Source organism: Bison bison, unplaced genomic scaffold, assembly GCF_000754665.1.
Source record: "Bison bison bison isolate TAMUID 2011002044 unplaced genomic scaffold, Bison_UMD1.0 scf7180017864298, whole genome shotgun sequence".
In the NCBI taxonomy this organism is placed as follows: domain Eukaryota; kingdom Metazoa; phylum Chordata; class Mammalia; order Artiodactyla; family Bovidae; genus Bison; species Bison bison.
The window spans coordinates 4,317,434-4,334,489 of record NW_011494870.1 but is presented as its reverse complement, the minus strand read 5'-3'; the positions used below and the strand labels follow the sequence as shown (position 1 = coordinate 4,334,489).

General features: G+C 41.3%; 1 protein-coding gene across 4 annotated transcripts in view; it reads left to right on the top strand.

Moving 5' to 3' along the window:
• The window catches only part of TLE1 (transducin-like enhancer of split 1 (E(sp1) homolog, Drosophila)), a 92,411-nt gene that overhangs the window by 47,493 nt on the left and 27,862 nt on the right, over positions 1-17,056 (top strand). For all 4 annotated transcript variants that reach the window (XM_010851151.1, XM_010851152.1, XM_010851150.1 and 1 more), the window contains exons 9-12: positions 10,903-11,019; positions 14,458-14,511; positions 15,006-15,158; positions 16,575-16,719. In XM_010851151.1, coding sequence (XP_010849453.1) covers positions 10,903-11,019; positions 14,458-14,511; positions 15,006-15,158; positions 16,575-16,719 — 469 coding nt within the window. The remainder of the gene's footprint in view (positions 1-10,902; positions 11,020-14,457; positions 14,512-15,005; positions 15,159-16,574; positions 16,720-17,056) is intronic.

Here is a 17,056-nt window from a genome sequence, read left to right as displayed (position 1 = left end):
TAGTTGCTAGGTTTCTATATCTGGTTTTCTTTTCATAATCGTCCTTGGAGTGTGAACTTGAACTTTATTTTAGTCCAAAGAACTGAGTCTTTGAGTAATCTCTCAAAACCAAGAAAATTGAGTTCACGGAGCTCTGTGCTTTTTGAGTTCATTTTTTCACCAGCCTAAATCTCAGTATATATTGAGTTTGCTGCATAATTATTATAGAAAACTCATGGTAATGGTTATATAAAATGGAGAAACCCACTTTATGTACTATTTGATCTGTTCACATATCTGCCAGTTACTTGTGGGGTTGCCTGTCTCTAGAATGCACCTCTCATGTTGTGGAGCAAATAGTGAGAAACTGGCCCCTTTTCAGCTAAGATAACCTGAAGTTTTTACCCCTTCCCTCCTTCCTTTTAACTTTCTGAACATGACAGTATTTTGATGATCTTCAATCTAAATATGGTTTAAAAATGAGATGAAGTGAAGTGAAGTGAGCTCGCTCAGTCGTGTCTGACTCTTTGCGACCCCATGGACTGTAGCCCACCAGGCTCTTCCATCCATGGGATTCTCCAGGCAAGAATACTGGATTGGGTTGCCATTTCCTTCTCCAGGGGAACTTCTCGACCCAGGGATCGAACCCGGGTCTCCCGCATTGCAGGCAGGCGCTTTACCCTCTGAGCCACCGGGGAAGCCCTACTGAACTTTTAAATCACTCTGATACTTTCTTATGAATCTGGGAGGAAGATATGTAATTTTTTTCAGTTTGAAAAGTTTAGGTCCCCTCTCCCTCCACCTTCTGGGTAGAATAGTAACTGTTTTAAGAATTTTCTTTGGGACTAAGCTTGGTATACTTTATGTGTCAGAGTATATTAGGGGAATAGATAATGGTGAAAGGATGAGAAAGCTGGTTTTGAAATTCTTGTTCTGTAAGTTTTCTTTGGAAAATGTTAGGAAGGAAAAAGAGGGGAGAAAAAATTAGACCTAGGGAATAAAATCACCTTCTCCCAAAGTACAGACCTAAGTAAACTGATACATGGAGGAACTAACTTGATTGATGGGGAAGTTGTACCTTAAAGAAGTACAAAATAGTTCTTCAGTTTCAGGCAGCTGTGGATTGTTTTTAAGTCCAGCTAGTTTGGTTATTAGTAAGTCCATGTTGAGTTAGCAGTCAGTGAACTTTGAAGTCCAAATGTGGTAGATACATTGCATAAACCAATGTATGATAAAATACATAGTTACTTAATGTTTTGTTTGCATGTCTCCTTTTTTACACCAAACTTCTGTCAAGTCTTAATTATAATTTCAACATTTTCAGAAGTATATATACTGAGTTTCCTGCATAATTATTATAGAAAACTCATGGTAATGATTGTATAAAATGGAGAAACTAGATTACTTTGTAACCTAAACATTTAATTCAGTCTGTAGAGAGGAATTAAATTGTTCACTGTCCATATAAGTGGGATTTTGCTGCAGTTATGTAAAATTAACTAACTCTCTTCAAACTTTATGTAAAATTAAATATGAGACTCAGTGGGTAATGAGATGATGTGTACTATTAACATCTAAAATATTATAATACTTAACTATTTAATAAAGTGGTTTGAATTATGAAGTTGAATTTTACTTGGCAGATAAAGTCAATTGATTATACAGGTGTTTTGTTTTTTCACTCAATGAGGGGTTAAGAGCAGTGGCTATCTAGGGCAATGATTTTCACACCTTGTGGTCTCAGAACCTTCATATCCTTAAAGTAATTGATGACCCCAGAGAACTTTTGTTTATGTATGTCACATATTTTGAAAATCTCTGGGTTAGAAATAAAACAGATTTTTAAATTACTTAAACAGATAGTTACTTAATTGTGTTAAATAACATTTTTAGTGAAAAATAACTAATTTCCAAAATAAAAAATTAGAGTGGGAAGAATGTCTTTGTTTTTTGCACATTTGCAAATGTCTTTATTGCCTGGTTTAAAGAGGGTAGCTGAGTTCTTGTCAATTTTTTGCATTCTGTTTGTTGACATATATTGTTTTGGTTTAAGTATTAAAATCTGCCCACAAAGAGACACCCTTGAGGTCCTTGGACCAAACTCTTGAGAATCTCTGCCATAAATAAGACCAAGGAGTTCTGAGAAATTCTAGGCTGGCATATAGTTTTATTTTTTTCCTACTCTTCTTTCTATGTTGAACAGACATTTTTTATATCCAGTGCAAAAATCAAGGACTTACAATAGATCCAGAGGGAACTGTTGAGTGTGTATGTATTGTTATCTGAGTCTAAACTATTCCATTCGCTAGTTGAAGGTTTTATGGTGGGAAAACAAATGAATTATAATGTAACCTGTTTTATGTAAAACCCAGGAAAGAAGAGAGCTAAGAGCAGAGACGACACAATTTTTTAAGTTTCTCATTTCTGAAAGGGATGAGTGGTAAAGCTAGTAACTTAAGAGAGGTGTAATTTGCTGTTTGGCTATTGATTTTAAATTAAGATTTGACTACTGTTTTTCTAATTCACAAACCTTTTTTTTATTTTAACATAAGCCTATTTATCAGAATGCTACTACTGAGCAAAGAAATGACCTGACAAAAGCCTTTATTTCTTCAAGAGTAATAAAATTTAGATACTCAAGTTAATTTAAAGATGAATTGCACCAAATTCATTTTGGCTGAAGAAAATCTCCTTTAAATTAAGTCTGCTTGAAAGACTTGGAGTTAGAGAATTGACAAGGAGCTGTATGGCTTTTAAGAAAATGTGATAGGATGTTTATTTAAGTACTCATTCATTAAACAAATATTTATTGACCATTTACTATCTGCCAGGCACTGGCTGAGAGCACTGCATATACTTGCTGCCATTTTACAGTGATGTCTTGTGATGTCAGAGTCAAATTATGTGTTGAATGAAAAGCACTGAAATACCTCACTCGTGTGATCATTATTTGGAACATCTAGAAAAGGGAGGAGACTTGAGCGGGCTGTCTGGGAGAGACTCTAGAATGGGACGGTCTGTAAACTTAGGCAGGCTCCTGAGTGGACTTCAGAAGGCCCTTGAATACCCCTAAGATTGTATGTAGAGTACTGTGGGTGAGTGCTCTTATGTAATGCTGGGAAAAGATCATAACTCTCACTAAATTCTCCATGGGGGGTTCCTGGCTCTGAAAAGTCTTAAGCACTTTTCACCTGCTTTAGGTCAGAATAGTGCATCACCATCATTTTCTTCCTAGGTGGTACTAGTAGTAAAGAACCCACTTGCAGGAAACATAAAAGATCCAGTTCAGTCCCTGGGTCCGGAAGATCTCCTGGAGGAGGGCACGGCAACCCACTCCAGTATTCTTGCCTGAAGAATCCCATGGACAGAGGAACCTGGCAGGCTACAGTCCATGGGGTCGCAAAGAGTCAGACATGACAGAAGTGACAGCACACATCTCTTTTCTCACACGCAAAGCACAAGGAGGTTGGGTGCTTCTGTTCATACAGATCATCTTTCTGAGGGACTCTATTACCACTCCTGTAACTGATTTCTACAGTTACCATGCTCACATTTAGAACTTATAATCAAGTGGTTATGACAACCATCACTTGATGTTAAGATGGTATCTTTATTTTTTTCTTCTCTAGCTGTTGTACTTGACTAGTTAATTGGCAGAGGCAGGACCAGAGCCTAGTTCTGGACCACCCACCCCTTCCCTTTTTCTGAAATGACACTGTGCAGAATAAAGGGCAAAGAGGGAATAAGCTACGAGGCTTGCTTTGGGAAGTACTTCACCCTTGGCTGTTTCTGAAATTTTATTTTTTTGAATGTCACATTGTCTCCTCATGGCTTTTTATGACCATGGCAGTATGGGGGTGTGTGGGGGGGAAAGGAGCAGTGATGGAAAGAAGGTAGGTTTTGGACTAAGGCAGACCCAGTGGAATTCTGGCTGCACAGGCAGTATTCCTCATCCTTTTGGACCTTCTTGTCTCCTCTGTAAAATGGCGATGGTGGCTGCCTGCAGGGTAAGGGTTCAGGACCCACAAATGGAAAGTCGTCAGACCTGCCATTGCAGGCCTTTAGGCAGGTCCTCCCTGCATCTGCCTGCAGGGGAGCCAGACAACAGGAAACATGTCGTTGGTCACCTTCAGCATAGTTACTTGTGGTTTCCTTTCCTTCTCACACAATGTGTGAGGCTTCTGTGGCGATGAGGGCCCACTTGACTGAGCGGCTGGTCCTGATTATCTGTGTGTCAGCATCACGAAACACACCCCAGTCTCTTAGGAACTTGATCAGTTGAATGATGCTGGAATCCATCAAAGGTAAATGGGGGCTCAGAGGAGGTGTTTTCACCTAAACATTGATGACTTTATCTTGGCCTATGCCAAGGAATTGTGTGGAGACAAAGGATAAAACTAAGATGAATTACCTGAAATCTCTATATTTAAGGCACAGTAGGAAACACTTACATTTTCTGAAGCAGTGGCCTCAGTAGATTTTTCTTTTGGCAGAACTTAAAACACTGTACTTAAAAAAATAAAATAAATCCTCTGGGAAAACCAGCATCACTGCCGTGAGAAGGGTGAACCCCCAAGGGAAGGAGGACCCTGGCGGTTTCTTGCTTGTTGGGAATGGTGTGTTCCTGTGCCAGGTGAGGTGTCTGCTTATCATTTTCAACATCCCCTCCTTAACATAGTACAGCAAACTGTATCTTTCCGATGAGGAGAGATGGGTGTAAGTGCCGTCAGATACTAGATACCACAGTCCAGTCCTGACCCATTGCTTTCTAGTTTCAGGACCTTTTTCTTTGCAGTAGAAGCTTCTCACCAGGGGCTGGCAAATGAAGAGGGGCAGTAGCACCTAAGAGCGCTTTACAAACATGCTTCTAGAAAAGGTTTGAGATATAGCTTGATTTTTGCTGTGACCAAGGTCCTGATTAGGGGAATAAAGGTGTTATGAGGTCATTTAAAGATTATTTTTAAGTAGTTATGTTTCTTTTCAGCTTCATAGTTTTTATTGAAAACGTTTTATTTTGTTTTACCTGGAGAAGGAGGGTGGAAAAGCAAACTGTGGACCTAGAGAGTGACGCTGAAGGCATTTCATGGTTTAGCACTTTCAGCCCAGATGTCACTGGGTGTGTGTCTATAGCTCTTTTATCTTGAACATCCTCTCGAGTCACCCATCTGCATCCAACAGTGCTGAGTTCCTAAATGCAGGTGCACGAACATGTATTTTCTTTTAATTTTTTTTTATTGTTCTCCCCATATTTTGCCTTCAAACCATGTGAAAAATAGATGTTTACCCTTCAGACCTGCTTCACAGCCAATCTTCTGAGACATGTTTTCTATGTTTCCACACATCTCTATTTGCTTCCACATTTTGCCATTGACAAGTGGGGATTCTGTTAGTTTTATACGTTAAAAGTGCATTTGTCACACAGAATGCATGAATGACCAACTGGACCGCAGCACAAAGTACGCACAGAGTGACGGCTTAATTGGTACCAGGTGTGGATGAGGCAGTGCACAGATGTGATGGGGTGTGTCGTTACCTAATTGTTTTAATGTTCACTGAGAAGTTAATTGTCAGCGTAGAGTGTGCTAGCAAATTAGGTTCCCACTGCCTTAGTGTAACTGAGGATAAATGAGGTGTCATGAGTTTCCAATCTGTACCTCTGACACAAACACTTTTCCTGTGAGGAGGAGACTGTTCCCAAGGGGAATCAGCATGGCAGCTAAAGAAATCCATTTGAATAATGTGCATTATTTTCACATTAGGGAAACCTGTCTAGCTTTTGCTGTCTCCATAAACGGGTTTTCCTTTCACATTTGCTGCTGGTGGCTTCAAGCTTTAGATTTGGCTGGCAAAAGAATTGCTTTGAGGTCTCAGAGTAGATGAAGGTAGACGTGAATGCTCTTATAAAGTGTTCTGGCAACACTAACAGTGTAAACCAGCTCTCTTTCATATATCTGGAGTTTACCTTCCAAAGTACCTCAGTGTATATGAACAGCCATTCTTGTTAAATTGCCCAAGAAAAGTAAAATTCTCAAAACAAGACTATAAAGACTGTTTATTATTCATATTAAAGCAGCTAAGTCTCTCTATGTTGGTCTTGAGTAGGTGGGTGTTCAGAGCATGAAATAGAAACATTATTTTCCAGAATGGTCAGAATAAAGGTAACACAAAGTCCAAATCTTGACATTTTTTTCTGATTCGACTGAATGCTCTTTGAAATTCAAAAGATTCTTCTATTTAAATTGTAAGTTCTTATAGGAAGGTATGGTTTGTTATTTACATGTATGGATTTTATTTTTACTTTAAGAGATTACATTGTCCACTTCTACCCACTAGTTCAAATACCACCAACTCTCTAGTTAACTTGGGCCCACTCATCTTGAGCAGGGAATGATCTGGTGTGTTTTTATGCAACATGTTTCCCCTATTTGGGAAATTGTGCTCTGAATCTGACCACAGGTTATAACATTTGAAGGCTTCCTATGCTTTCTGGGTAGCTTTTTTTGCTCACTCTCATTTCTGTTCTTAACCATCACATCACTGTTAGTGCAAGAAGGGACTCTCGGGAAGCACAGGGTAACCATAGTGAACAGTTCACCTGTTGTCAGTTCACATGCCCAATGAGGTTTTAGGTTCTCAGATATTCCAGATTTTAGAAGGGATGGGTCCCTTCTTGTGGTTCATACCTTTTCTCTGTTCTTAGACCTCATCTAATCATTTCATGAATAGTTTCTTTATATAGATGGAGAGAAAAGCATGCCAGTTGGGATAACGGGTCTTTTAGACACTCTGTCTCTGGGCTGAACATTCCAGGGGGATCTTGTTTTCTTTAGAGACTTGTTTCATCTGCCTCTCCCTTCATTGTTTTACTTGGCTCTATTCCCACCAGTGTGTGTAACTTGAAAGGTGCAGAAAATCACCACGGTTTTCAAATTCTAGCTTATTTTGAAAACAGTGTGTTTTTAGATCTTGATTTGCTCAGATTTGTAATATCCCCCGTGGGCTGTATGAAACTTCTATTTTTGAGTTCTTGTAGGAAAGACATAAGGTAAATAAGATGATTTTGTTTGGTTCTTAAGAAAATTTTTAAACAAACGAAAACTTATATACAGTCTGGAAATCCCAGCTCTCGGAACATTTGTAGTAGAAGTCTGCCCAGTAATTATAGTGTTTGAAAAATTCTGGCAGATAATTAAATTTTACCAGCTGCAAGGTGAAATAAAACATCAAGTTTCTTGGCTAGAATTCGAGTCTATCATTCAGTGTGGTAACACTAGTTTTCATGTTGATTAAAAAACTCTGATTCACAATTAAATATTTATTTGGCAAATAAATATTTGAAAAGTGAATTTTACTTGATGAATGCTGTTTGGGAGATAAATACCTTTCAAAATACAGACTCTAGGGGGAGAAGCAGTAAATAAGTATATGGAACCACTGTTGGCAGTAATTGATGGGGCATGAAACTGGGGCTGTGGATACCTGGGCTATTTTGTTGCTGTCTGCTGGGGTGTTTCTTTAGTGTGATTCTTGGGTTATAAATGGCAGGAATCGTGAGTGGAAAGCCAGGAATTTGGGATTGTTTTCAGGTCATTTAAAACTAAGCTGTAAAATGTTTTTGGTGTTTGATGTTATGTTCACAATTTTGTTACGGTGGGCATATACCAAGTAAGGCAAGATGTGTCTGTGTTTAGGAGGTGGTGGAAATCCAAGAGAGCATACATTAGTAGCTATTATATCACATTAGAATTTCAGGCTCACTAGGTTAAAGAGCCAATATGACTTTTAAGTGAGAGGTATTTGGGGGGGTCAAGTATTTGGGTACAAGTATTCAATGTACATAAACTGAGTTTAAAAATCACTCTTTTGGGAGTGCAACACTTTGACTTAATGGACAGAAGCTTCTTGACTTCAGGAAAATCACCTCCCCTTCTGGACGTCCTCTAGATAAAACAAGGGGGATAAAGACAATGAATATGTGTTAAGGTTGCTTTAACCTCATCAGAGGTTTGGTCCTAACTGTCTTCAGTAACTTGAAGCAACCTCAGTTTTATTCTTTTACAAACAGGCTCTTCTTAAATGTTGATTGAATATTAAACTTTAATGTTAAATATGATTCTCTCTTGTCCTCTTTCAAATCTAACAAATCAAAATAGAACCATAAATTTTGAAGGACCCAAAGGATATTCAGTCAGCACCCAGGTATAGTCTCTTCATTCTTAAAATGTGTGTAAAATGTCTCAGAACAGCCATCAGAATGACTATTCTGCTGCTGAGCCCTGAGGAACGTAAGACAATGTGTGAGAACAAAACATAGCACCAGGGAAGAAGACTTACGGTATCAGGAGACATCCAGCACTACCCATGTGGTCACTTGCGGGTTCTGAGGATCAAATGAGGGAATTGTGAAAGATGAAGGTCACCTAGGCAGTAGTTAAGCAAAACTGTTGCTGCCAACAGTGCATTGAAGTTCATTAGGCTGGAACTATTTGCTTAAGTCAAGAACAACAATGAAAGCAGTGTCAGAGCTCGAAGATGCTGGGGACAATTACAGCAAACAGGGCACATGGGAACCACAAGAAAGTGGTTTGTCACAGGTGGGGCTGCAGCGGGGGCCACGCACCCCCTGGCTCCAGACTGCGGCTGTCCCAGGCCTCTCCAGCCCGCACTCCTTGCTGCCGTGTTTTGAATCAATTTTATACCATCAAAGGTATGATGAGACATTTCATTTCGTAACTTGTCTCAATCTTCCATCTGAATGGAGCCAATTTTCAGATAAGCAGGAGTGCTAATTACCAACCCCATCTAAATTTAGAAGTACTTTCAGAGCTTTGCAGAACTCATTCAGATTATAGGCCTCACTTAAGCCGCTCAAACAGGAATGAGAATTTAACTTCTGACATGGAAATGCAGAAGCCTCACAGCTCGCCAGGGTCCAGCCAGAGGAATGTTATTGTTTCTAGCAAAAATTGCGTTGTTCCTAGAAGGTACGTCATTTACTTTCATGATCACAGTCCCATTTGACGAGAAAAATCAGATCATTAGAAAGCTGTCTTTGAGTAGCTGAGTGGTTTGGATGCCCAGTGCTAGTTATAGCAGGAGAGCTGCTCAGGAGACCCTGGAGAAAGAGACTTTAAAATTGCCAGTGGACACCAACACTGCTGTGTTCTGCTGGGCGCATGCGTAGGTGTCCGGTTGAGAATGATGCAGCCTGGCCCTCACTGCTTCTGGTCAGAGTCTGGAGGAAGAGACTTGGGGGCTGATATAATCTAGAACACAGACAAGCGTGTTTGGACACTTTTTCCACGTGAGCACAAGCTGCTGCTCCCCTCCCCAGTGCGTGTGTTAGCTCTTCACAGGAGTTTTGTTAAGTCTCCTGCGTCCTGTCAGGCAATGGGTCTGGGTCAGAGGGGTTAGTTTTTAGCAGACGTTTGCCAAGGTAATTAGTTCAGGGATCCAGCCGGCTCACCTTTCAGCCCCACACTGTGCTCGCGACATTATTCTGAGCTTCCCTATATTGAATGGTGTTGGTTCCTACCACTGCTTTTATGTAAGCCTCCCGGCATTTGTGGAGCTTGAACAGTCATGAATGAAAGCTCAGCTGCTTCAGAGGCAGCCTCTGAAGTGGGCAGAGGGGCTTCAGCATGCCTTTTGATTTCCTCCTGAGTGTGGTTGAGCTGAGAATGTTCCCATGGTGGGGTCCCCAGTTTTCACAGGGCACAGAAGGGGGGTGGTTTGAGAGCAAGCCACCTGGCTAATTTCCTTGGGCTGGTTAGGACGGAAGACCCATCCACGGCCTCTAAAAATGGACCTTTATTTAAAGATTTGCTCCTGGTTTTTATTGCATTAGAGGTGGTCTTACTTCAAGGTTTTCCCAGGCCCCTTTGTATTTTAAATTGCAGCTTAGAAAGGTAGCATCACTGTTTGTTGGCCGCGGACTGAGTTCTCCAGCATTTTTCAGAAATTGGGGTTATCTGGGCTTTGAGAAAGGAAGTTTTTGCACAGCCAGTTCAGCATTGTTCAAGGCAGTAACACATCACTGAACAAATTGCCCTCTTGCATATGCTAATCCCACACTTAAAAGAACTCATTGTAACATGTTCTGATGCTTTAGCCCAAGGGGAGATGGGAATTGAAGGGATGTCAGATCGTGTCATGTGACCCTCAAATATCTAAAATGCCTGTTTTCTTTGGGTCAGCAGTTCATACTCAGCACATGTGAAGGAAAGTATCCTGTGTGGTTTGTGGAAAAGATTAGTCCTTGTTCCTGCTTTTGTGTGTGGGAGCTGGCCTTGCTGTTGAAGATTCACTGGCTGGAATTCCTGCTTTGGGTCTTAAATTTCAGTGCTCTTGGCAAGGAACACCAAATCTTATTTTCAACAATAAATTAAAAGAATTCAAAAGAGTTCCTTCATTGTGACTGTGGAAAATGTGATTTGCCTTTTAGGAAAGCATGCTGTTAATCCCACCCGCTCTCTTTGTGTCTTTTTAGAAAGGCCCACATTGACTCTTACAGTGACAGAATACGTCTAATAGAGTGATCTCAGGTTTTGCTCATAGACATTCGTATTCCAGACCAGGGAGTCTCAGTGGGAAAGAATAAAAACACATCCACATATAAACAGCAGGTTCCCATTTCTCTTAAGAACAAACAGAACAGAGGAGCATTTTAAGTGAGTAGGGCCAGAAGGATCCACGAGGCTTTGGATGGCTTGATTGCATAATCAGGGTCTCCCTTTTAAGTGCTTAAATCTCTATAAATGTTTGCCATCTACGTCCTCAGATGAGACGAATTAAATGGAATGAAAGGCTATGTAGGTATCACTTTTCCAAATCGGCTGTCACATCCAGGTTGGGTTTTCATGTGTACAGAAAGACTTGGGAAGAAATCTTTGATTAATTTTTTTTTTTTTTTTGGTCTTGCAGAGTAATTCCCTCTTGGTCCCAGACAGTCTAAGAGGCACAGATAAACGCAGAAATGGACCCGAGTTTTCTAATGACATCAAAAAAAGAAAGGTGGACGATAAGGACTCCAGCCACTATGTAAGTAAATAAAGGGCTTGAAATAATATTTTGTTTGTCTTCTTGCTCACCTTCTAAGTGAGTCTATAAAAGATCTGATAATTTCACATACCTTAAAATAATGTATCAAGAGGATAGATTCTTACATTGTAGGATATTATTTCCCTCTAGAGCTGTAAATTATGTATCTTCTAGGCTCAGTATTAAATTTTGGGCTTTCTTCTGCAGTTATTCATAAGAGGGGATACAGAAATGTAGGACTAGGTTCATGGTGTGTGGTCTGAGCCAGCTGCGCTGGCCCTGCTCTTAAAAGGAACCTGTCTCACCCTTAGTTTCATCCTCTGCTCTCCACCATCTTTAAATGCTCAATTTTTGAGCCAGGGCCTGTATTTTCATTTTGTCCCAGGCCTTGCAAAATTTGGTACCCTGTCGTGCTGAGATAATGAGGATGAGAATTTGGTGTCACCAGCTGCCTTCTTGGATGCCACTGTGGTAATAGATTCAGGTCCAAATTAGGCCTTAAGTCAGAGTCTGTCCTCTGCTGCAGCGAGTGGTGCAGTGATAAAAGTCCGTGGTAAAAATGGAAGAAACACTGGGGGCATCTTGTTCAAACCCTACAGATGAGACCACACAGCTCGATATGAGGACTCTTGATTCAGATCTGGCTAAAACCACATTCATGAGGAGAGCAAACCAAGCCAAATGGCCATTGACTGTGGTCTCGGGGTCATAAACATTGCATCTGACAGATACCTTGTCATTCCCTTGTGTGTCCGTGAGTTTCTATTTCAGGATGGACACATTATCAGAAGTGTGAGAGCAGAGGGTGAGTTGAGCCATTCCCGGTTGCCCCTGGAGGAGAACGTGTCCACCTCCAGCTGGCTGCTGTGCAGAGGTTTCCACGCTAGGCCTCTGTCTCCTGCTAGCTGGCACAAGCTGAGGGCTAATGTAGTGTTTAGAAATGGGTAACAGTTCTTGAGCAGCACCTCAAGGTAGTGCCAGGTACCGTATCCTTCTGTGTGGCTTGTTTCACTTAACTCTCAAAACCACCCTGTGTATTTGGTACCATCCCTCCATTTCATAGATAAAGGAACTGCAGCACAGAGCTTTTAAGTGATTGGCCCAAGGCCAGCGTTAGTAGCAGAGCCTGGAGACAGCCTGACTCTAGAATCCATGCTCTTGGTAACCATGCTAGGATTCCCAAAGCAAGAGCCTAGGATTGGATGTTTTGGCGCAGAATATTGGTACCTACTTTGTTCCATAATAATACTCTAAGAACCCAAATTGTTGATCTCCCCACCCCAGCCCAAGCCTTTTTAGTATGTATTTGCCCCTTATCTTTTGCCCAGCACTTGTGTTGCACACAGATACTTTTATATATGACATTGATTGTTCGTCAGCCATGACATACTGAAATTTGCACACTTGCCAATGATACAATTCTAAGTTGCTCTGTGCAAGGCTCGTGTGGATAAATTATTTAGTAGTGAGTGATGTAGAATCCGTGGCTCTACATGACTTTTTCGTAACCTGCTGCTATTAGCTGTGTCTAGTTGTATTGGTAGTTGAGGGCAATGTATTGAGATGATGTTGGAGAAGGTGGAGCAAAGGACTCAGACCTTAGATGTTTGATGACAGATATGTACTGTACTGTGAAGGTTTATATTTGGGGGATGATCCGATACAAAGCTAACATTTACATTTCAGACTACTTAGGGATGCACTTCACAGTTCCATTTTAAATAAATGAATTGTCTGCTACTTCTTACCAGTTGGTCTGTACATTACATTAACCTTTTTTATTTTCCTACTTTTTTTTCCTAAAGGGAAACCCCTTCAGCTTGTATTTTGTCACTGTCACCTGGGTTCCTTTCTTTCTTTCTTTTAATCAGTGTTTTTTGTTGTTGTTGTTGTTTTGGTTGGCCGCACTGTGCAGCATGCGAATCTTAGTTCCCTGAAGAGGGATCAAATCCGTGCCCCCTGCAGTGAAAGGGTGGAGTACTAACTGCTGGACCACCAGGGAATTCCCATACCTTGGGTTTCTTAGTACCTGAAAATGTTTGTGATTTTCTGTGGGCTTTGTTAAGAGAAAGCAAATTTTTTTTAGTATTTTTTCTTTTATTGCATGAAAAAATACTTCTTTCAACAGACTTATTTTAAATTACCCAGCCTTCCTCATTGGTTGTAATTTCTTGATATTGCTAGTGAATTGCATGGGATTTTTATAACTATGACTAAAGCATATCTAGTCACACATTATTGAAGAAAGTCAATTGGGTCTCCCTCGTATAACACTTTAGGTATGACTAGATAAAACATTTAAGATGTGAATTTAGAGTTGGGGGTGTCTTTCTAGCTGGACTTGGGGTCCACAGAAAGTTAATGGGTTTGCACTTATACTGATATTTCTCAGGCATTATTAGTGTATTCTTATTTGACAATGACATCAGTATAAGAACTGTGTAGATCATAAACCCGGGGCCTGCTCCTTTTTGAGAATTAGGGCCCATTTGCGATAACCTGTTTTTTTGTATGTTGATTGTATGACTGTGAACTAAAGAGCATAGGCCTTTTGGCTAAGAAAGCTTCTTAACCTTAGTTCAGGGCTTCTTCAGCCTGCCCTGAACTTGATGTAAGAGTGATCACGTTATTAAATTGAACAGCTTTTTTCTGAAGCTTTTTCAAATTCAGTGCAACCATGGAGTTTCCTCTGATGAGCCAATTTTATGGCTTCATGTCAAGACCATAAAAGCTCTACTGTAGGATGCCAGTGCCCTCCAGATACTGCCATCCTATCTTCCTTCCATCACAAGAATATTCCAAGTTGATTGCTAAAGAGCCAATGTGAGGTTAGATTAGATCTAGGTAGTTATTTCAGCCAGTACTTAGCTTTGTTGTTTGTACTTTATTTTTGCTTTATTTATTTTTTTGCTTTATATAACTTTTTTTGCAGTAATTAGTAACCCCATGGGAACAAGGTCCAAATTTGTCTTTGTAATTATGAATTGCCCATGAACACTAGAATTGTTGACAGCCTTCAAGGTGATACATATAAAAGCAATGGTATGAAATTGTGTTCTTAGTTTGAAATCCGTTGGGGAAAGATCTCTTAAAGAGGGACATGTAGTTTTTGGATTATAAGAGATTCAGCTGTTGCAAACATTTATTGAGTCTTTACTGTGTGCCAAGTTTTACAGGATGCCATCACCTGTATACACACTGTGACTGTATGGCTGGTGTGCTATTGCAACAGAGTTCCTGCCCGGGGCTCTGCACCTCCCTGGGTCAGATGAGAAGGGTAGAAGGTGATCTTAGTTACCAGGGCGGGCATTCTGTAAGGGAACCTGTAGGCATGTCCCAGGTCATTTTCTAGTCTGTCTGCTACCAAGAACTATAGGTATTTCATTGAGCCTCAATCCCTTTAGTAAATGGCATTAAAATCTCTTTTTTTTTTTTCAGGATAGCGATGGTGACAAAAGCGATGACAACTTAGTTGTGGATGTTTCTAATGAGGTAACCATTCTCTTCATCAAACTTTATTTTTAGAGCAACTTGTGAGAGAAAGGACGTGGAGCCAACGTATGTTGGTCTTTTGCAACTTTACACATTAAGAATTTACTGAGTGTTCATAGAGCAGTAATGGTCTAAAAGCAACACAAACTGGTTTCTTTAAAAAAATAATCGGTCTCCCTAACCGTTTTGGATTCCTAAGTTGGTGTCTGGTGCTCCTTTCTATCCTGTGCCCTCTGGGCAAAGTAGGTGAGCATGAGGGGAGACACAGTTGTTTCTAGATTTTTTTCTTTACAGTGTCTCCACCGGTGTGCTTGCAGACACCATCCTGTTCATTGTAACAACAATATTAGGTGCATGCCCTCAAATCACCCAAATCTCAAGGACTTTGAGCACTCTCCTTTAATTTGGAGAATTGGTATGGAAACAGAGTGTGTAAAGGGAAAGATCCATCTGTTGTGAGTGAAATCATGAGACCTTTGCTTGTGCTTCTGGAGGACCCCTCATCTCCCCGCGCAAGCCCCGCCCATTCACCCAGGGAAAATGGGATTGACAAAACCCGCCTGCTGAAGAAAGACGCCTCCAGCAGCCCGGCGTCCACTGCCTCCTCGGGAAGTTCCACTTCTTTGAAATCCAAAGAAATGAGCTTGGTAGGTCATAAGAACTGTCACTTGCCTATTTAGCAGTTCGGTTTTCTTGGGGAACCAGAGGTTCCCTAATGTATTTGAAATATGGGGTTTTTAATGACTGAGTTATATTTTTAAGGGTTTTAAAGTGAAACTCATGGTTCTGTTCTCTGTCCCTGGGTGATTCCTTTTTCCCACTGGGTCATCTCTTCTGGGCCATGGTTAAGCAAGATAAGCTTCCGTGCCTATTGCCTGCTTTCTTGGGGGATGTGTCTGTGGCACAGACTCTCTGAAACTTCTTACTTGACAAATGGTTTGAATGCCTTAGGTCCTATGAAGTCCTTCACTTTCTTAAGCGGTGCATTTCCCCTGGTTTTAGACTGACCCGTCCTGTCAGGTCATGTTGTGACCGGGTTACTGGGCAAATGGTGATGTACTCAAGGTGGCACCAGAGGTAACCTGGACGTGGGGAGGGATGAGGGTGGTATCAGGCCCATTCATGCTCTCAGTCATTCACCAGACATTGTGGAGTGTCTCATCTCTCCACTCACCATAACTCCACCATAACAACCCTGCAGTTAATCCCTGTGTGGTCCCTCAAGGCATTATCCCGTTTCACTGATGGGGGGGCAGGCCTCAAGTTGGCAAGCTTGAGGAGCCTGCCAAGTTTACACAGCACATGGACTCCCAGGCCAGAAAGAGCTGGGGTCTGTCTAGCCTATGTTCTTTGCTGTCCCAGAGCACTTCTCAGACTGGCTAAAAGGACACGAAAGGTTGAGATGCAGAAGAAGGTGCCCTGTGACCCTGTTACCATCTTGACTGCCGAAGGCCTCTTACACTAGTGGGTCCGCACTGTTTATGTAGGCAAATGGGTGCTGCTGCTGAATGCCAAAGAGTTATTTTTTTTAGGTACATCTCTTAAAATGATAGGGCTAGTTCTAGGGCTTTTGCCTCTGAAATGCTAGTTTGCTTCTCATCAAGCTGATGGCTCAGCTGTCTCTCTCTGTCAGTCTCAATCCCACTGCCACTAAAAGGCAAGGGTGGAAAGGTTGGTAAGGGGGTTCCTCCCTCTGATATTCTCGATGATGGAGGCATTTGTTTCTGAGTGACCGAGAACTTTCCTCTGGGTGGTCATCATTCTTACTTGGACTAGATCCGAAGTCCACAAGCCTGATGGAAAAATACTTTTTAAAATAAAATCTGCGGAGGAAGGCGTGTGATCATGTTCTGTGTCTCTAGCTAGAGTTTTAATTCTGGCAGGAAGAGGAAAGGTCAACATTTCTCACTCACAAGTTAATGCTGTCAACATTGTGTGGATTTATGAAAATTGGCCGAGGGAGTAGCTAGAAAGTGCCCAGTGTTCCAGCTGCTGTTGTGATAAATTGTGTAATATGGCTTGGATTAAAAATAATACTCATTTAATTTGTTTAATGATACCAGCATGAGAAAGCCAGCACGCCTGTGCTGAAATCCAGCACACCGACGCCTCGGAGTGACATGCCAACGCCGGGCACCAGCGCCACTCCAGGACTCCGTCCAGGCCTCGGCAAGCCTCCAGCCATGGACCCCCTTGTCAACCAAGCGGGTAAGGCATTGCCTCTCGTGGGCTGTGTTTTGTTTTTCTCTTTCCCAACTTGATTTGTCTGTTCATCTCATTGTGCATTTCCCCGTGAATATGAGAGGTGCTTTCTGCCTGCCTCCCTCCTGCTTATCTCTGAAAAGCTGTGATAAGAAACAGATGTTTGTCCTTGGGTTTCAGCAGCTGTACCCTGTTCAGTCTCCGACTGTTTACATTTGGCTTTTCTTTTATTTCCAAATAATCCAAATCCCAAGGACTTCAATAAAGTTTCTGATAATTATTCCGCGCGTAAGCTCCTTACCAAACTATCATTGTGTGTCTGAGATTGCTAATGTTGACTGAA